This window comes from Pseudorca crassidens, chromosome 2, assembly GCF_039906515.1.
Source record: "Pseudorca crassidens isolate mPseCra1 chromosome 2, mPseCra1.hap1, whole genome shotgun sequence".
Taxonomy (NCBI): domain Eukaryota; kingdom Metazoa; phylum Chordata; class Mammalia; order Artiodactyla; family Delphinidae; genus Pseudorca; species Pseudorca crassidens.
Window position 1 is genome coordinate 56,688,696 of NC_090297.1, and position 22,232 is coordinate 56,710,927.

The following is a 22,232-nucleotide window of genomic DNA, read 5'->3' on the forward strand; positions in this document are numbered from 1 at the left end:
AGTTTCACACTTACCTCAACTTTAACCCCATCACATCAGAGCAGCAGCACTGCTCCCCTTTAACCCACAGGGAAGAGGGAGGAGAAAAATGAACAGAGCAGGGGTGACAACAATGACCACCTTAAGGATATCAATGCTCTCTTGCATGAGAAATATGTAGCCGGGGTTCCCAAGAGTGTTTAAAACCTCAGGCAACTGTGTTTGATTTACTTCGGTTATTGACACTTAAAAAATATTATTATTATTTGGCTTCATTTCCTGAACTGCTGAATTGTTTATGGCATGAGAACCTTAACACTGTTTGCAAACCACACTCAAACTTTCCAAGGCATGCGCAGTTTGCATGAGGCTACAGCAGAGAAGGAAAATGGTGGTTGGTGACACACATCCTGTCTGAGTGGCCTTTGCTGGGCGACATTTAATAAGCTGTCATCTAGTCACGTGTCTGTGTCCCTTCTCTGGAACCTTAACACAATGCCCACTTGTTGCCTGGCTCCTGGGTGAGACAGAACATACTCCACCACCCTATTAAGCATGGCTGATGTTTCTGTTTTGCTGCTATTAATTGGAGATCTTTAATTTTTATTTAAAGAACAACGAGCGGATTGTGTTACTTGTTTATTAAGTTTCTGAAACCAAATAAAATTGGATGCTGGAATTCATGCCTTAAAAGGTCTCTAGGCACATGTACAATTGTATTTAACATCATATGTTATAAAAATATCAGTAGCTCTCTAAAGTCTCCAGCCTGGAAAATTCCACTGGGCTCTCTTCTGCTGTTGGAAAGGCAGCTAAAAAGGGTCACCCTCTTGTGAAAGGGGCAGGGGGCATTTTAAAGCTACCAATAAAAAGTATTCCCCAGGGGGCTTCCCTGGTGGCGCAGTGGTTGAGAGTCCGCCTGCCGATGCAGGGGACACGGGTTCGTGCCCCGGTCCGGGAAGATCTCACATGCCGCGGAGCGGCTGGGCCTGTGAGCCATGCCCGCTGAGACTGCGCGTCCGGAGCCTGTGCTCCGCAACGGGAGAGGCCACAACAGTGAGAGGCCCGCGTAACCGCAAAAAAAAAAAAAAAAAAGTATTCCCCAGGGCATTTCCGCCAGCTAATTTTAACAGAGGCACCCATGCCCTAAAATATTTCAATCATTGGGTGGACCAAAATTCATTTATTCACTCATTTGGCAAAAATTTACTGAAGTTCTCCTATGTGCCATGCAGTGTGCCAGGCTTTGGGCATAAAAGGTGAGCAGAACAGTGGGAAAAAATCACAGATGCTTTAAAAACAGACATTATTCTCTAAAAGTTTGCATACTCTCAGGGAGGTTACAGTTAAATAAGAAAGATAAGAGGAACACTGCTACTGTGTGTAAGGAAACATTTAGTGAGTGCTTACTATAGGGCCCTGTTCATTTACATACGTTATCTCTTTTAATCTTTACAAAAGTCTCGTCAGGTAGGCACCATTATTATCTCCACTCTATAGATGATGAACCGAAGACTGAGAAATGAGAAACCTTCCCCTCCCCCATGATTCTATGCCATGCTATATACCTTGATGTAGCTAAGAAAGACCATAGGCAAAACTTTGGGACTTTATTTACCTATGTTCTTCAAACTGCAAAGTAGAACCTCTCCTATCAGGTAGAAAACATGAGTGGAGTAGAGGTAACCTCTTTGCTGTAGATCATGTAGAACCAAGGAAGTTTCTGACCAAGGTTTGGATGGGGGCTTTGACAGTGAACATCCCTGGAATTCTCTCTTCCACCAAAACAAACAGCTTTCTAGACTCCCCCGAGGGAGAGCATAGGAGATGTGTTGAGCTGAAGTAATTAGAGCTTCATTCACATAGCGCTTCACTGGTGAAAGACTAGCTTTGGAAGGCAGCTAATGCCTCCTCCCAGCCCCCAGACTCCTGACAAACAGCCTGATGCATCTCAGCGTCACTCAGAGGCTTCCCAGCAGGTTCTAACCAAATTTCAGATTAAACTCCAGTGATTCCTTACTTAGGACAAAAAGGTTATAGAAATTTTGAACATGAAGAGACTTTCAAGACCACAGTCCAACTCAGTCTATAGCTGTAGAAACAGACATCTAGTTCTGAACAACTCTGCGTTCAGGTCCCTAATACTAATGGTTACCCTCTTTTCAATTTTACCAACCAGGAAAAATTCTCCCCTAACTTTAGAACCTACATAGAGTTGCCAACTTTAGATTTAGGCAAGTAAGGATTATATATGTAAGTTAACTAGTATCATTCTCCCTTAAAAAAAAAAAAGAGCGAGTACCTTCAAGATGGTGGAGGAGTAGGATGTGGAGATCACCTTGCTCCCCACAAATACATCAAAAATACATCTACATGTGGAACAACTCCTACAGAACACCTACCGAAGGCTGGCAGAAGACCTCACACTTCCCAAAAGGGTCTGGGTTCTCTGGGACATTGGACCAGAGACCTGGACATTGGACCACCAGAGACCTCCAGGCCCCACATAACATCAATTGGAGAAAGCTCTCGCAGGGTCTGCCGTCTCAATGCTAAGATGCATCGCAACTCATAAAACAGCAAGCTCCAGTGCTGGATACCCCATACCAAACAACTAGCAAGACAGGAACACAACCCCACCCATTATCAGAGAGGCTACCTAAAATCATAAAAGGGGCACAAACACCCCAAAACACACCACCGGACGTGGTCCTGCACAGCAGAAAGATAAGATCCAGCCTCATCCTCTGATCACAGGCACTAGTCTCCTCCACCAGGAAGCCTACACAACCCACTGAAACAACCTTAACCACTGGGGGTGGACACCAAAAACAAGGGGAACTACGAACTTGCAGCCTGTGAAAAGGAAACCCCAGACACAGTAAGTTAAGCAAGATGAGAAGACACAGAAATACACAGCAGATGAAGGAGCAAGGTAAAAACCCACCAGACCAAACAAATGAAGAGGAAATAGGCAGTTAACCTGAAAAAGAATTCAGAGTAATGATAGTAAAGATGATCCAAAATCTTGGAAATAGAATAGAGAAAATACAAGAAACGTTTAACAAGGACCTAGAAGAACTAAAGAGCAAACAAACAATGATGAGCAACACAATAAATGAAATTAAAAATGTTCTAGAAGGAATCAATATCAGAAAAACTGAGGCAGAAAAACGGATAAGTGACCTGGAAGATAAAATAATGGAAATAACTACCGCAGAGCAGAATAAAGAAAAAAGAATGAAAAGAATGAGGACAGTCTCAGAGACCTCTGGGACAACTTTAAATGTGCCAATATTCGAATTATAGGGGTCCCATAAGAAGAAGAAAAAAAGAAAGGGACTGAGAAAATATTGGAAGAGATTATTGTTGAAAACTTCCCTAATATGGGAAAGGAAATAGTCAATCAAGTGCAGGAAGCACAGAGAGTCCCATACAGGGTAAATCCAAGGAGAAACATGCCAAGACACATATTAATCAAACTATCAAAAATTAAATACAAAGAAAAGAATATTAAAAGCAGCAAGGGAAAAATGACAAATAACATACAAGGGAACTCCCATAAGGTTAACAGCTGATCTTTCAGCAGAAACTCTGCAAGCCAGAAGGAAGTGGCAGGACATATATAAATTGATGAAAGGGAAAAACCTACAACCAAGATTACTCTACCCAGCAAGGATCTCATTCAGATTCAACAGAGAAATTAAAACCTTTACAGACAAGCAAAAGCTAAGAGAATTCAGCACCACCAAACCAGCTTTACAACAAATGCTAAAGGAACTTCTCTAGGCAGGAAACAAAAGAGAAGGAAAAGACCTACAATAACAAACCTAAAATAATTAAGAAAATGGTAATAGGAACATACATATTGATAATTACCTTAAATGTAAATGGATTAAATGTTCCAACCAAAAGACATAGACTGGCTGAATGGATACAGAAACAAGATCCATAAATATGCTGTCTACAAGACACCCACTTCAGACCTAGGGACACATACAGAGTGAAAGTGAGGGGATGGAAAAAGATATTCCATGCAAATGGGAATCAAAAGAAAGCTGAAGTAGTAACTCTCATATCAGACAAAATAGATTTTAAAATAAAGAATGTTACAAGAGACAAAGAAGGACACTACATAATGATCAAAGGATCAATCCAAGAAGAAAATATAACAATTGTAAATATTTTTTCACCCAACATAGGAGCACCCCATTACATTAGGCAAATGCTAACAGCCATAAAATGGGAAATCGACAGTAACACAATAATAGTAAGGGACTTTAACACCCCACTTTCACCAATGGACAGATCATCCAAAATGAAAATAAATAAGGAAACACAAGCTTTAAATGAGACATTAAACAAGATGGACTTAATTGATATTTTTAGGACATTCCATCCAAAAACAACAGAATACACTTTCTTCTCAACTGTGCATGAAATATTCTCCAGGATAGACCATATCTTGGGTCACAAATCAAGCCTTGGTAAATTTAAGAAAATTGAAATTGTATCAAGTATCTCTTCTGACAACAGTGCTATAAGACTAGATATCAATTACAGGGAGAAAAACTGTAAAAAATACAAACACATGGAGGCTAAACAATATGCTACTAAATAACCAAGAGATCACTGAAGAAATCAAAAAATCCCTAGAAACAAATGACAATGAAAACATGATGGCCCAAAACCTATGGGATGCAGCAAAAGCAGTTCTAAGAGGGAAGTTTATGGCAATACAATCCTACCTCAAGAAACAAGAAACAACTCAAATAAACAACCTAACCTTACACCTAAAGCAATTAGAAAGGAGATTTGTTCAAGATGGCAGAGTAGAACCACATGCTCTCACTCCCTCTAGCAGGAACACCAGAATCACAACTAACTGCTGAACAGTCATCAACAGAAAGACACTGGAACTCACCAGAAAAGATACCCCACATCCAAAGACAAAGGAGAAGCCACAATGAGATGGTAGGAGGGGTGCAATCACAATAAAATCAAATCCCGTAACTGCTGGGTGAGTGACTCACAAACTGGAGAACACATACCACAGAAGTCCACCCACTAGAGTGAAGGTTCTGAGCCCCATGTCAGGCTTCCCAATCTGGGGCTCCAGCAACGGGAGGAGGAATTCCTAGAGAATCAGACTTTGAAGCCTAGCGGGATTTGATTGCAGGACTTTGACAGGACTGGGGGAAAGAGAGACTCCACTCTTGGAGGGCACACACAAAGTAGTGTGCACACCAGGACCCAGGGGAAGAAGCAGTGACCCCATAGGAGACTGAACCAGACCTACATGCTAGTGTTGGAGAGTCTCCTGCAGAGGCAGGGGGTGGCTGTGTCTCACTGTGAGGACAATGACACTGGCAGCAGAAGTTCTGGGAAGTACTACTTGGTGTAAGCCCTCCCAGAGTCTGCCATGAGCCCCACCAAAGAGCCTGGATAGGCTCCAGTGTTGGGTCACATCAGGCCAAACAACCAACAGGGAGGGAACCCAACCCCACCCATCAACAGACAGGCGGATTAAAGTTTTACTGAGCTCTGCCCACCAGAGCAACACACAGCTCTACCCACAACCAGTCCCTCCCATCAGGAAACTTGCACAAGCCTCTTAGATAGCCTCATCCATGGGAGGGCAGACAGAAGAAGCAAGAAGAACTACAATCCTGCAGCCTGTGGAACAAAAACCACATTCAAAGAAAGATAGACAAGATGAAAAGGCAGAGGACTATGTACCAGATGAGGCAACAAGATAAAACCCCAGAAAAACAACTAATGAAGTGAAGACAGGCAACCTTCCAGAAAAAGAATTCAGAATAAAGATGGTGAAGATGATCCAGGACCTCGGAAAATGAATGGAGGCAAAGATCAAGAAGATGCAAGAAATGTTTAACAAACATCTAGAAGAATTAAATAACAAACAAACACAGATAAACACTACAATAATTGAAATGAAAAATGCACTAGAAGGAATCAAGAGCAGAATAACTGAGGCAGAAGAACGGATACGTGACCTGCAAGACAGAATGGTGGAATTCACGGCTGCAGAACAGAATAAAGAAAACAGAATGAAAAGAAATGAAGACAGCCCAAGAGGTCTCTGGGACAACATTAAATGCAACAACATTCACATTATAGGGGTCCATAATGAGAAGAGAGTGAGAAAGGACCTGAGGAAATATTTGAAGAGATTATAGTCGAAAATTTCCCTAACATGGGAAAGGAAATAGCCACCCATGTACAGGAAGTGCAGAAAATCCCATATAGGATAAACCCAGGGAGGAACATGCCGAGACACATAGTAATCAAGTTGGCAAAAATTAAAGACAAAGAAAAATTATTGAAAGCAGCAAGGGAAAAATGACAAATAATATACAAGGGAACTCCCATAAGGTTAACAGCTGATTTCTCAGCAGAAACTCTACAAGCCAGAAGGGAGTGGCATGACATATTTAAAGTAATGAAAGGGAAGAACCTACAACCAAGATTACTCTACCTGGCAAGGATCTCATTCAGATTCGCTAGAGAAATCAAAACTTGCTTGACAAACAAGCAAAAGCTAAGAGGATTCCGCCCCACCAAACCAGCTCTACAACAAATGCTAAAGAAACTTCTCTAAATGGGAAACACGAGAAGAAAAGGACCTACAAAACCAAACCCAAAACAATTACAAAAATGGTCATAGGAACATACATATCAATAATTACCTTAAACATGAATGGATTAAATGCTCCAACCAAAAGACACAAGCTTGCTGAATGGATACAAAAACAAGACCCATATATATGCTGTCTACAAGGGAACCACTTTAGACCGAGCAACACATACAGACTGAAAGTGAGGGGATGGAAAAAGATATTCAATGCAAATGGAAATCAAAAGAAAGCTGGAGTAACAATACTCATATTAGATAAAATAGACTTTAAAATAAAGAATGTTACAAGAGACAATGAAGGAGACTACATAATCATCAAGGGATCAACCCAAGAAGAAGATATAACAATTATAAATATATATGCACCCAACATAGGAGCACCTCAATACATAAGGCAACTGCTAACAGCTGTAAAGGAGGAAACCAACAGTAACACAATAATAGTGGGGGACTTTAACACCTCAGTTACACCAATGGACGGATCATGCAAACAGAAAATTAATAAGGAAACAGAAGCTTTAAATGACACAGTAGACCAGATAGATTTAATTGATATTTATAAGACATTCCATCCAAAAACAGCAGATTACACTTTCTCTCAAGTGCGCACGGAACACTCTCCAGGATAGATCACATCTTGGGTGACAAATCAAGCCTCAGTAAATTTAAGAAAATTGAAATCATATCAAGCATCTTTTCTGACAACAATGCTATGAGATTAGAAATGAATTACAGAGGAAAAAACATAAGAAACACAAACATATGGAGGTTAAACAATACGTTACTAAATAACCAAGAGATCACTGAAAAAATCAAAGGGGAAATCAAAAAATACCTAGAGACAAATGATAATGAAACCACGACGATCCAAAACCTGTGGGATGCAGCAAATGCAGTTATAAGAGGGAAGTTTATAGCTATGCAGACCTACCTCAAGAAACAAGAAAAATTTCAAATAAACAATCTATCCCTACACCTAAAGGATCTGGAGAAAGAAGAACAAACAAAACCCAAAGTTAGTAGAAGGAAAGAAATCATAAAGATCAGAGAATAAATAAATTAAGCAGAAACAAGAGGAAAATAGCAAAGATTCTATAAAACCAAAAGCTGGTTCTTTGAGAAGAGAAACAAAATTGATAGACCATTACCCAGACTCATCAAGAAAAAGAGGGAGAGGACTCAAATCAATAAAATTAGTCATGAAAAAGGAGATGTTACAACAGACACTGCAGAAATACAAAGCATCCGAAGAGATTACTACGAGCAACTCTATGCCAATAAAATGGACAACCTGGAAGCAATGGACAAATTCTTGGAGAGGTATAACCTTCCAAGAGTGAAGCAGGAAGAAATAGAAAATATGAACAGACCTATCACAAGTAAGTAAATTGAAACTGTGATTAAAAATCTTCCAACAAACAAAGTCCAGGACCAGATGGCTTCACAGGTGTATTCTATCAAACATTTAGAGAAGAGCTAACACCCATCCTTCTCAAACTCTTCCAAAAAATTGCAGAGGAAGGAACACTCCCAAACTCATTCTATAAGGCCACCATCACCCTCATACCAAAAACAGACAAAGATACTACAAAAAAAGAAAATTACACACCAATATCACCGACGAATATAGATGCAAAAATCCTCAGCATAAGACTAGCAAACAGAATCCAACAACACATTAAAAGGAACATACACCCTGATCAAGTGGGTTTATCCCAGGCATGCAAGGATTCTTCAAAATACACAAATCAATCAATATGATACACTATATTAACAAATTGAAGAATAAAAACCATATGATCATCTCAATAGATGCAGAAAAAGCTTTTGACAAAATTCAACACACATTTATCATAAAAGCTCTCAAGAAAGTGGGCATAGAGAGAACCTACCTCAACATAATAAAGGCCATATATGACGAACCCACAGCAAACATCATTCTCCATGGTGAAAAACTGAAAACATTTCCTCTAAGATCAGGAACAAGGCAAGGATGTCCACTCTCGTCACTATTATTCAACATACTTTTGGAAGTCCTAGCCACAGCAATCACAGAAGAAAAAGAAATAAAAGGAATACAAATTGGAAAAAAAAAAGTAAAACTGTCACTGTTTGGAGATGACGTGATACTATACATAGAGAATCCTAAAGATGCCACCAGAAAACTACTAGAGCTAATCAATGAATTTGGTATACTAGCAGGATACAAAATTAATGAACAGAAATCTCTTGCATTCCTATACACTAATGATGAAAAATCTGAAAGAGAAATTAAGGAAGTACTCCCATTTACCATTGCAACAAAAAGAAAAAACAATACCTAGGAATAAACCTACCTAGAGAGACAAAAGAGCTTTATGCAGAAAACCATAAGACACTGTTGAAAGAAATTAAAGATGATACCAACAGATGGAGAGATATACCATGTTCTTGGATTGGAAGAATCAATATTGTGAAAAAGACTATACTACCCAAAGCAATCTACAGATTCAATGCAATCCCTATTAAACTACCAGTGGCATTTTTTACAGAACTAGAACAAAAACTCTTAAAATTTGTGTGGAGACAAAGAAGACCCCGAATAGCCAAAGCAGTCTTGAGGGAAAAAAACAGAGCTGGAGGAATCAGGCTCCCTGACTTCAGACTATACTACAAAACTACAGTAATGAAGACAATATGGTACTGACACAAAAACAGAAACACAGATCAATGGAACAAGATAGAAAGCCCAGAGATAAACTCCCATGCATCTATGGTCAACTAATCTATGACAAAGGAGGCAAGGATATACAATGGAGAAAAGACAGTCTCTTCAATAAGTGGTGCTGGGAAAACTGGAGAGCTACATGGAAATGAATGAAATTAGAACACTCCCTAACACCATACACAAAAATAAACTCAAAATGTATTAGAGACCTAAATGTAAGACCAGAAACTATAAAACTCTTAGAGGAAAACATAGGAAGAACACTCCTTGACATAAACCACAGCAAGATCTTTTTTGATCCACCTCCTAGAGTAATGGAAATAAAAACAAAAATAAACAAATGGGACCTAGTAAAACTTAAAAGCTTTTGCAAAGCAAACAAGACAAAAAGACAACCCTCAGAATGTGAAAAATATTTGCAGACGAATCAACGGAGGAAGGATTAATCTCTGAAATATATAAACAGCTCATGCAACTCAATATCAAAACAACAAACAACCCAATCAAAAAACGGGCAGAATACCTAAATAGACATTTCTCCAAAGAGGACATACAGATCCCAGGAAGCACATGAAAAGCTGCTCAACATCACTAGCTATTACAGAAATGCAAATCAATACTATAATGACGTATCACCTCACACCAGTTAGAATGGGCATCATCAGAAAATCTACAAATAACAAATGCTGGAGAGGGTGTGGAGAAAAGGGAACCCTCTTGCATTTTTGGTGGGAATGTAAACTGATACAGCCACTATGGAGAACAGTATGGAGGTTCCTTCAAAAACTATAAATAGAATTGCCGTATTACCCAACAATCCCACGACTGTGCATATACCCAGAGAAAACCATAATTCAAAAAGACACATGCACCCCAATGTTCATTGCAGCACTATTTACAATAGCCAGGTCATGGAAGCAACCTAAATGCCCATTGACAGATGAATGGATAAGGAAGATGTGGTACATATATACAATGGAATATTAATCAGCCAAAAAGGAACAAAATTGGGTCATTTGTAGAGATGTGGATGAATCTAGAGACTGTCATACAGAGTGAAGTAAGTCAGAAAGAGAAAACCAAATATCACATATTAAAGCATATATGTGGAATCTAGAAAAATGGTACAGATGATCCGGTTTGCGGGGCAGAAATTGAGACACAGATGTAGAGAACAAACGTATGGACAAGGGGGGAAGGCAGCGGTGGGTGGGGGTGGGGGTGGTGGGATAAATTGGGAAATTGGGATTGACATGCTTACACTGATGTGTATAAAAAGGATGACAAATAAGAACATGTTGTATAAAAAAATAAATAAAATAAAATTCAAAAGAAAAAAAAAAGCAATTAGAGAAAGAAGAACAAAAACCCCCCAAAGTTACCAGAAGGAAAGAAATCATAAAGATCAGATCAGAAATAAATGAAAAAGAAATGAAGGAAACAATAGCAAAGATCAATAAAACTAAAAGCTGCTTCTTTGAGAAGATAAACAAAATTGATAAACCATTATCCAGACTCATCAGGAAAAAAAGGGAGAAGACTCAAATCAACAGAATTAGGAATGCAAAAGAAGTAACAACTGACACTGCAGAAATATGAAAGATCATGAGTGATTACTACAAGCAACTATATGCCAATAAAATGTACATCCTGGAAGAAATGGACCAATTCTTAGAAAAACACAACCTTCTGAGACTGAATCAGGAAGAAATAGAAAATATAAACAAACCTATCACAAGCACTGAAATTGAAACTGTGATTAAAAATCTTCCAACAAACAAAAGCCCAGGAATATGTGGTTTCACAGGTGAATTCTATCAAACATTAAGAGAAGAGCTAACACCTATCCTTCTCAAACTCTTCCAAAATATAGCAGAGGGAGAAACACTCCCAAACTCATTCTACAAGGCCACCATCACCCTGATACCAAAACCTGAAAAACATGTCACACACGCACAAAATAAATTACAGACCAATATCACTAATGAACATAGATGCAAAAATCCTCAACAAGCAAACAGAATCCAACAGCACATTAAAAGGATCATACACCATGATCAAATGGGTTTTATCCCAGGAATGCAAGGATTCTTCAATATATGCAAATCAATCAATGTGATATACCACATTAACAAACTGAAGAATAAAAACCATATGATCATCTCAGTAGATGCAGAAAAAGCTTTTGACAAAATTCAACACCCATTTATGATAAAAAAAAAACCCTCCGGAAAGTAGGCATAGGGGGAACTTACCTCAACATAATAAAGGCCATATATGACAAACTCACAGCCAACACCATTCTCAATGGTGAAAACTGAAACCATTTTCTCTAAGATCAGGAAAAAGACAAGGTTGTCTCACCACTATTATTCAACATAGTTTTGGAAGTTTTAGCCACAGCCATCAGAGAAGAAAAAGAAATAAAAGGAATCCAAATTGGAAAAGGAGAAGTAAAACTGTCACTGTTTGCAGATGACATGATACTACACATAGATAATCCTAAAGATGCCACCAGAAAACTACTAGAGCTAATTAATGAATTTGTTAAAGTAGCAGGGTGCAAAATTAGTGCACAGAAATCTCTTGCATTCCTATACACTAATGATGAGAAATCTGAAAGAGAAATTAAAGAAATTAAAGAGAAATTAAGAGAAATTAAATCTGAAAGAGAAATCTGAAAGAGAAATTAATAAAATACCTAGGAATAAACCTACCTAAGGAGACAAAAGACCTGTATGCAGAAAACTCTAAGACACTGATGAGAGAAATTAAAGATGATACAAACAGATGGAGAGATATACCCTGTTCTTGGATTGGAGAAATCAACATTGTGAAAATGACTGTACTACACAAAGCAATCTACAGATTCAATGCAATCCCTATCAAACTACCACTGACAATTTTCACAGAACTAGAAAAAAAATTTCACAATTTGTATGGAAACACAAAAGACCCCAAATAGCCAAAACAATCTTGAGAAAGAAAAACGGAGCTGGAGGAATCAGGCTCCCTGACTTCAGACTATACTACAAAGCTACAGTAATCAAGATAGTATGGTACTGGCACAAAAACAGGAATATAGATCAATGGAACAGGATAGAAAGCCCAGAGATAAACCCATGCACATATGGTCACCTTATTTTTGATAAAGGAGGCAAGAATATACAATGAAGAATAGACAGTCTCTTCAATAAGTGGTGCTGGGAAAACTGGACAGCTACACGTAAAAGAATGAAATTAAAACACTCCCTAACACCACACACAAAAATAAACTCAAAATGGATTAAAGACCAGATTAAGGCCAGACAGTATGAAACTCTTAGAGGAAAACATGGGAAGAACACTCTATGACATAAATTACAGCAAGATCCTTTTTGTCCCTCCTCCTAGAGAAATGGAAATAAAAACAAAAATAAAAAAATGGGAACCTAATGAAAGTTTAAAGCTTTTGCACAGCAAAGGAAACCATAAACAAGACTAAAAGACAACCCTCAGAATGGGAGAAAGCATTTGCAAGCAAAGCAACGGACCAAGAATTAATCTCCAGAGTTTACAAGCAGCTTATGCAGCTCAATATTAAAAAAACAAACAACGCAATCCAAAAATAGGCAGGACACCTAAATAGACATTTTTCCAAAGAAGATATACAGATTGCCAATACACACATGAAAGGATGCTCAACATCACTAATCATTAGAGAAATGCAAATCAAAACTACAATGAGGTATCACCTCACACCAGTCAGAATGGCCATCATCAAAAAATCCACAAACAATAATTGCTGGAGAGGGTGTGGAGAAAAGGGAACCCTGTTGCTCTTATGGTGGGAATGTAAATTGGTACAGCCACTGTGGAGAACAGTATGGAGATTCCTTAAAAAACTAAAAATAGAACTACCATATGACCCAGCAATCCCACTACTGGGCATATACTCTGAAAAATATATAAATCAAAAAGAGTCATGTACCACAATGTTCATTGCATCACTATTTCCAATCGCCAGGACATGGAAGCAACCTAACTGTCCATCGACCCATGAATAGGTAAAGAAGATGTGGCACATATATATAATGGAATATTATTCAGCCATAAAAGAAACAAAATTGAGTTATTTGTAGTGAGGTGCATGGACCTAGAGTCTGTCATACAGAGTGAAGTAAGTCAGAAAGAGAAAAAAAAGTACTGTATGCTAACACATATATATGGAATCCAAAAAAAAAAAAAAATATATATATATATATAGTTCTGAAGAACCTAGGAGCAGGACAGGAATAAAGATGCAGATGTAGAGAATGGACTTGAGGACACGGGGAGGGGGAAGGGTAAGCTGGGACGAAGTGAGAGAGTGGCATGGACTTATATATACTACCAAATGTAAAATAGATAGCTACTGCGAAGCAGCCGCATAGCACAGGAAGATCAGCTCAGTGCTTTATGACCACCTAGAGGGGTGGGATAGGGAGGGTGGGAGGGAGATGCAAGAGGGAGGGGATATGGGGATATATGTATATGTATAGCTGATTCACTTTGTTATACAGCAGAAACCAACACAGTACTGTAAAGCAATTATACTCTGATAAAGATATTAAAAAGAAAACAAACCAGAACTTAAAAATATAATAAGGGCACACTTTCGTAATAAAGAATGGTCCTTCCCAAGAAAACACAGTTGTAAACATGATCTCATCCTATCAAAGATACTAATAACAAGATATATTAAAAGCTTTGAGTGAATAAAAATAGCCCAGAATTTTGTTTTGCAAATATTTCAGTATGCCAGTAAAACTTTCATGTGTTTGTCAGTTTAGGAATTTATATTTCTCAACACAACAAGAAGTAGAACTTGAATATCCAGATTCTTCTGAAATTTCATTTTTTCAGGACCATGTTGGAAAATCCAGTTTTACACAGGTATTTTGAGCTAACCTGAAGTAATGCTCTCAAAGCTATTTCACCTGATTATTACTCTTCAGGATGATTTGAAATAGAGGAGCAGCAGCCCCTGAACCTCTTACTGCTTCTCCTGCCTTCTACCCATAAAGCCAAGAAAAAGAAGGACAATTATAGATTTCGAGTCTTGACGTGAAGGCTGCTAGATGGGGGCTGCAGCATGTTCCCCACTCAGGAGCCCCTCTCTCCAGAACAGAACAGTCACGAATTTACACACGAGGTAGAAAACTTTGCATAATTCCTCAGCATTAAATCTTAACAGTAGAGACAAAACTAGCTTTTTAAAACTTCTCATCTCAGCTCTTTCAGGAGGAAACATATAGGCAGGGAGAATGAGTGAAAAAGATACTGAGTTAAAAAGTAAATGGAACATTAAAAGTGGCTTTAGCATACAGCAACAAAAGAGAGACTGGAATAATGCTTTCTAGTAAAGAAAACAAGATCACCATTGGGGCTTCCCTGGTGGCACAGTGGTTGAGAGTCCGCCTGCCGATGCAGGGGACGTGGATTTGTGCCCCGGTCCAAGAAGATCCCACATGCCGCGGAGCGGCTGGGCCCGTGAGCCATGGCCGCTGAGCCTGCGCATCCGGAGCCTGTGCTCTGCAATGGGAGAGGCCACAACAGTAAGAGGCCCACATACCACAAAAAAAAAAAAAAAAAAAAAATCACCATTGGATCCCAAAAGGAAATTTCACATGCTCTCCTAGATGTGGCAATAATTTATTGGTTTCTGTTTCGTTCTAGTAAAGAATGCTTTCTAGTAAAGAAAACAAGATCACCATTGGATCCCAAAAGGAAATTTCACATGCTTTCCTAGATGTGGCAATAATTTATTGGTTTCTTCCTGTGTCGTAGTCATCTTTAGCGTAATGTCTTTGTATACCAAGGTATAGATTTCCCAATAGGAACATAAAGTACCGGAAACTGGTGAGGCCAGTTAGATTACCCCAAGCTGTGGCGGGAACCACCCTGGACAGAACCAAGTTTTAATTACCTACCAGTAAAGCCACAGGGAAGCAAGAGCCATGTTTCCTTCATTTGGTCATCCCATTTGTAGTCTTACACAGACAAGGAACTTTTTAAAGCCATCATTTGTATGAGATGTAAGTAGTCTCTAGAGAGAGCAGTCAAGGGAAATGAGATCTGAGAACCAAGAGGAAAAGCAGAAATAAGAGTGCACTTGAATTTAAGACCTGTTTATTGATGGACTACCAAAAAAGTACAATGTGGTGTCTAAGACTTGAGTTACAGCCATCATACTTACTAGCACCCTGGCTTTAAGACATTGAGTATTTTTTGTAGTGTCTAAATTACCTGTAAATAAAAGCACACGTTTATTAAGCATTTCCTATATACTATTTAAAGTCCTTTACATATTTTAACTCATTTAATCCCTATAACCCCAAGGTAGTTGGTACTGTAATTTTCTTGTCTTAAAGATGAGGACACTGAAGTACAGAGAGGTTAAGTAACCTGCCCAGTAAATGGGGAATCACGGCTTAAATCCAGGGAGTCTAGATGATTAAACCATATGGTTATCCAGTACATAAACAGACTCTAAATCATGATGAAAAATAAAAAGAATGATACGAATCTCTGCTCTGCCTGCCTTTCCAGCTGTTATGAAGATTATATACATCCTTTCTTTTAACAAAAATTTACTTACCTTTAGGCACTTTGCAAACAAATGAGACACTTTCTTTGTCTTCAGGGGAGCTAAAAGATTAGTAAGTCAATAGGCAGTTGTAATACCTTCAGAAAAGGGCAATGTCTATGGAAAGGGATGCACTGGACTTTGAGAGATCTGGCCAGGCAAGGCGAGCAGCCTGCTTCGAGGGGTTACAGCTAAGCTAAAGGAGTTAGCCAGGCAGAAAGGTGTGCAGGAGGAAGGGCTATGCGCTCACTAACTCTCTTGCTGTCAAGAACATCTGGGGGGACCACAGCTCAATATGGCTCAGGCAGAGAACATGAGAGGATGAGGAAGTGGTGAGAGACGAAGCCAGAGAAGTAAGCAGTTCCCTCATCACAAAGGGCCTATGTGAGGAGTTGGCATTTATGCTGCAGACAAGCAGTGGGGGGCTACGAAAGGCTTTGAAACAGGAAAATACATAATCAGATGAATGTTTTTGAAAGATAACTCTGATTACAGTCTAAAGAACAGTTTGGGGGCTTCCCTGGTGGCGCAGTGGTTGAGAGTCCGCCTGCCGATGCAGGGGACACGGGTTCGTGCCCCGGTCCGGGAAGATCCCACATGCCGCGGAGCGGCTAGGCCCGTGAGCCATGGCTGCTGGGCCTGCGCGTCTGGAGCCTGTGCTCCGCAACGGGAGAGGCCACAGCAGTGAGAGGCCCGCGTACCGGAAAAAAAAAAAAAAAAAAAAAAAAAAACAGTTTGGAGGGTGGACAAGCCTAAAGATGTTTCCAAGAGCCAAATGGGAAGCTGCTTCGGTAATCTGCATCTTAAAGGATAGGGATCTACATTAGAACAGATCCAGTGGGCGATTAATAAATATTTGCAAGTTAGGATCAGCAGATGTTGGTGGTTGACTGTGGGATGAGGGAAAAGAAGGTTTCAGGCTTGACCAACAAGATAGGTGCTTGCACCATTCCCCAGGGTCAAGGACATACTCTTACCACATGAAATAAGGGACATGAAAATGCTTTGTAAACTGTAAAGTACAATATAAATATTAGTTCTCTTGATTGTAATGGAGGCAGAAATGACTACCCTAAAGAAGTTCTCACCAGCTGGGAAGATAGACATGAAACCTACTATAATGAAATAATGATACCTACTACTAATACGAATAACTATAACTAATGAAAGTGCCTTTATGTGCCTAGCACTGTTGTAAGAGTTGTACATATATAATAACTTATTTAATTCTCACAACACCCTATTTTACAGGTGAAGAAAGTGAGCCATAGAGAGGTTGCCTAATGTCTCATAGTTAGTAATAGTGCAACTGAGAAACAAACCAACACTGGCTCCAAAAGCTGTGCTCTTAACTACAATAGCATATGTCTCTCTCTAAGGCAGACGAAAATTAGTATTACAAGAAAAGTACGTGTAGTCATGAAACAGAGGAAGTTAATATTAATAAAACCCAGAGCGTAGCAGTAGGAAGCAGCATTTTTGCTTCCTAGAAAAGCATTCATTGTTGAGAGCAGACCTACACTCAATTCTAAGACCCACAGAGTTCTGATCTTCAATTATCCTATAAAATTGTAATGTGCTAGTTTTGTCACTAGATGGTGCTCGTTCCACGGTTCTGAATATCTGGCCTCGTTCCTGAGAGGTATTGTCCGCTCTAGTGGTTTGGACAACTAAGAAGTACATCAGTTTTCATAACCAATCAAGTGTTTTGTCACATTCATGCATTTTATTATTAATGTACCAAATTATGATTTTAAAAATTTAGAAGGGTTTTATAAATAATCTGGCTATACTCAAATAGAAGTTTTTTTCTTTTGTTTCTTCAACTTGCTGTGAGTTATCTATGAATTATCTGATCATTTCTCTAGCAACTACTGTCTGATATACAGCATTAGCTTTTACAGCTCCAATTCTTTAAGGGACCCAGTGCTGGGGATCTGAAAATTCGTCCCTTGCCTCTGAGTGTTCTGCTCTCCTAAACTTCAAAATTTCATGATAATAGTCATTTTGACACCGAGCCCTCTCTTAATGTGTTTTTTTCTTTTAACCTGTGTTTAATCATTAGTTTGTACTAATGATTAGTAGCTTTTTAGTTTTAGTAGCTCCCCACTCATGCAACAATACATCAGCTTTAGGTACTACATATGTATGAGATTTGCTTGTATTATCTAACTTTTGTTGGACATGTAGACTCCAGAAATCCAGGAGCCATAGATGACCTACTTAAGTCTAACACTGTCATTTTATACCTAGCTCACCCTGATGTCTTCTGAACAATGTGAACTTCACAGCAGAAATCTGAACAAATAGAAAGATATTTCATCCATCTCCAAAAAATAGCTTGGGAAGGGGCAGTTCTTGTAATAGCTCGCCACCCTGCATTTATCACAACTACTCCTCTCTTAACAAGAGCCCTGAGGTTCTCCCTTTGACTCTCTCTCTATATACACCCCTGCCATTGCTTTAAGGGGCCCCACTGTTGTAGGTACCTCCTAAATCTCTAGCTCTAACCCCCATATTTCAGTCTTCCCACGTGCTGTTTCCACCAGGATATCAACGAATACCTTAAAACTCAACATGTGAGAAGGTGACACGTCTCCTCCAACTCCTCACTTTTTAACTTCTACTCACAACTTCACTATTTTCCCAGATACCCATTTTTAAAACTGAAAATAGTATTTCTTTATGACCCCTTATCCAATTCAATGCCAAGTCCTTGGCAAGACGTTCAGGGTCTATTCCATTTGTCTTTTCCTGTTTCTTCCTCTGCCTCACTGATGTCTTCTCATCCGAATGACGGCGATATCCCCCTAACCCATCTTCCTCGCTCTGTCCTCTCTTCCATCCATCTCTTGAATCCATAGCATTTTATTGGGTTGGCCCAAAAGTTTGGTCAGATTTTTCCATAATATGTTATGGAAAAACCTGGGACTTCCCTGGTGGCTCAGTTGTTAAGAATCCACCTGCCAATGCAGGGGACACGGGTTCCATCCCCGGTCTGGGAAGATCCCATGTGCCACGGAGCAACTAAGCCCGTGTGCCACAACTGCTGAGCCTGCACTCTAGAGCCTTCGAGCCACAACTACTGAGCCCGCGAGCCACAACTACTGAGGCCGCGAGCCACAACTACTGAAGCCTGTGTGCCTAGAGCCCGTGCTTCACAACAAGAGAAGCCACACAATGAGAAGCCCGCACACTGCAACAAAGAGTAGCCCCCGCTCTCTGCAACTAGAGAAAACCCATGCAGCAGCAAAGACTCAACGCAGCCAAAAAAAAAAAAAAAAAAAAAGCAGACAAACTTTTTGGTCAACCCAATACTTTCTAAAGCACTTTTCTGTTTGCCTTTCTCACTAGAAGCCTTCACTGGCTCATTTCTTTTACTGAGTTGAGCACCAGCTCCACAACCATTGTCCACAATGTCCATAACGTGGGTGTGGGGGGACCTTTGAGTCTTATCCCCTACAAATGTCTGTCACTGCTCAGCTCTAAACAGCCACCAAGCATCTCCATGTTGAGGACTTTCCCATTTCAATGCCTCGGTTCTTGCATTTTTCTCATTAGTAGCACCTACCATCCGTGCCTTTTAAAGCCTGCCCTTCAAGGTTCATCTCGAATACCACTCATTCAATCAAGCCTTTTCTACTATGTCTAATCTGTAATTATCACATCTCCTTTGCACCCCATTAAGTATCAATTGTTTGTATTTCTCATTCTGTATTTATAATATCTACTGCAGTGTTTTGGACATTTTTCTGTCTCCTCTGTTTTAATTTGTGGGGATCATGAATTCTGTATAATTCAATCAACTATGCAGGGTCGTCATAAAACAAGAAACATAATGTTTAAAAGCATAGATTTTTGGAATCAGTCTTAGTTCTTTCATTTATTAGCTGTGTGCTAGTTAAGCAGTTGCTTACCTGCTCTGAGCGTTGATATTATCTATAAAATGGGAATAAGAGTCGTTGCCCCAGTTCTTGTTACAAGAATTAAATGAGATTTCATGCAGGGGCTGACAGATGGTAATCACTCAAAGAATGCTTACTCTTGTCAGTGTTCTTTTTATAGTCACTTAGTCACTGTACACATCAGATGCACAGGAAGTTTAATGAAATTGAAGGAGGACTTCTAGCTAAAGACCAAGGTAGAAAGGAAAATATTGTATTAAATAATACCCCAAAGTAAAAGCCCATGCCAGAGAAGAGGCCCCCAAGGATGTAGGTGTTATCCAACAGGCCTCTAGGCCTCACCTAATGCCTGGTACCGGGCAGGTGTTTAATAACCATTGGTTGCAGTCCCGTCGTTAGCGAATAAGGTGCCATATACGTGTGGTGATCGTGAAGACAGAGAAGATGATCAGACAGTGAAGGAAACTCACTGTCCACCACCTTCTGTGCGACTGTTAGGATTTACACTGCGATAGCGAATTGGCCTGATTGTGCGTCTGCAGCTCAGGCCAGCCTGTCTTCTAACGGTTTTAACGGAGACCTTGCTGAATGCGGATTTAAGAAGAGGTAGCAACGCATGTGTCAGAGAGAGAGTGCACTTCTGAAAACACACTTTTGACTATTCCTAAGTACAGATTTATGTAACACTAGGTTCAGCTGAATCAGATCTTTGGGACAAAGTGAGAGACAATGATATAATAGTAGGTTCAGTCCCTACACTACACTCCCTTAAAAGCTTTTCCTTCGGTACTTTAAGAAAAAAGTTGTCTTCAAAACAAAAAGTAATGGGATTCCCAGACAGAAATCTGTGTTTAAATGGCATGAAGGCTGTGGTTCACATCAACAAAAGCGAGGAAGTCCAAAGTTAACCTTTATCCAGACTGTGACGCCATTTTTTCCAACTCTATGTGTGCCTGTGAGCAGCCCGCCTTTTGAAGTTCCTGGCTCTGGCCACCAAAATCCACAAATTGCTCTGAATTACAGTACTCTGGGTCTGCTATTTAATGGGAAAATACCCTGAAGATATATGCTTACTTGCAAGTGTTTTTATGTATAGCCACTGTACATCCAGGAGCCATGAACCTGGTGGGTTTTTTTCTTTCAAGTTCCTGAAATCCCCATCTGCACCTAAATCAGTCCTGCCTTATATCCAGGTGGAAGAATTTGTGTAACATTTGTATTGCTAACACTGATGAAGTTTCATATTACAGCTTATATGACACAGTTATAATTCAAATGCATTTACAAAATGTTTCTTTTCTCTCTTTTCACCAGACATGGCGATGACTTGATTGTAACGCCTTTTGCCCAGGTATGTATCATGCTGACCTACCTCCTTCTCGCTCCGTCTCTGGGTGTAGTTTCTAAGTATAGCCTCTAAACCTGCCCATTCCTCTCCTTTTGTTCCGAACCATTCCTAAGAGTGGAAACATTTTACTTCTAGGTTCTTGCCAGCTTGCGAAGTGTGAGAAACAACTTCACCGTACTGACCAACCTCCACGGAACACCCAACAAGTAAGCATGCACTTTTTGTGGAGTTATAAATCCTTTCCATAAAGGCGAAACCCTGAACAGCACTAAAAAAACCCACAACCCAACACTCATGCATGGCATTTGCCCTCCTAGCTAGGTTAGGATACATGATAAAATTTAAAGCAGGATGGATCACCATAGTATTTCAGAACTGGTAAGATGTTAGAAATTAGTCCAGATCTTATTGTCTTTGTGCCTTTAACACTTAGTAGACAGGAGTTCAACAGATGAAAACATGAGATGGGTTTTTTTTTTGTACCTTTGTATTTACTACTTGAAAGTGTGAAGATTCATCAGTAAAGACCGTAAATTCTATTAAAATTCTTTTGGAATAAACTATTAACGAGTTCAGAGAATTCAAACTTAAAATGACACGTACCAAAAGTGCAGGTCCAGGTTGCCTATTTTTTGATAATATATAAACAGGTTCATGTAATTTGATGATAAGAGTGGGATTATCTTCTCTTCTGCCCTCAACGAGCTACATAAGCTTGGCCATTTCAACTAACAGGGCTGAACATTGGTGTCCTCATCTGTTAAATGAGAGGTTTGAACTTAATAACACTGCAGTAATTTTCTCCTCCGAAATCATTTCAATCTGTGGGTCTAAGTGCTATGCAGTTCACTATCCAGCAATTTAAAACTCATCACAGGGATCAGAAGGTCATAGAATCAATGATCCTGGGATGGTAGGGCCAGAGGAGAACTTTGAGAAATGACTCAGCCTCTTTGTTTTACAGAAGGAGAAAGCAGGCCCTCAGAAGTCCAGCAAGTTGCTAACAACCACACCATAGGCTAAAGATG

At 39.5% G+C, this 22,232-nt stretch overlaps 1 protein-coding gene across 4 annotated transcripts in view; it reads left to right on the forward strand.

Annotated features, from left to right (window-relative positions):
• Positions 1–22,232, forward strand: part of PDE4B (phosphodiesterase 4B) — a 596,404-nt gene that overhangs the window by 454,046 nt on the left and 120,126 nt on the right. For all 4 annotated transcript variants that reach the window (XM_067726455.1, XM_067726457.1, XM_067726456.1 and 1 more), the window contains 2 exons: positions 21,171–21,207; positions 21,340–21,410. In XM_067726455.1, coding sequence (XP_067582556.1) covers positions 21,171–21,207; positions 21,340–21,410 — 108 coding nt within the window. The remainder of the gene's footprint in view (positions 1–21,170; positions 21,208–21,339; positions 21,411–22,232) is intronic.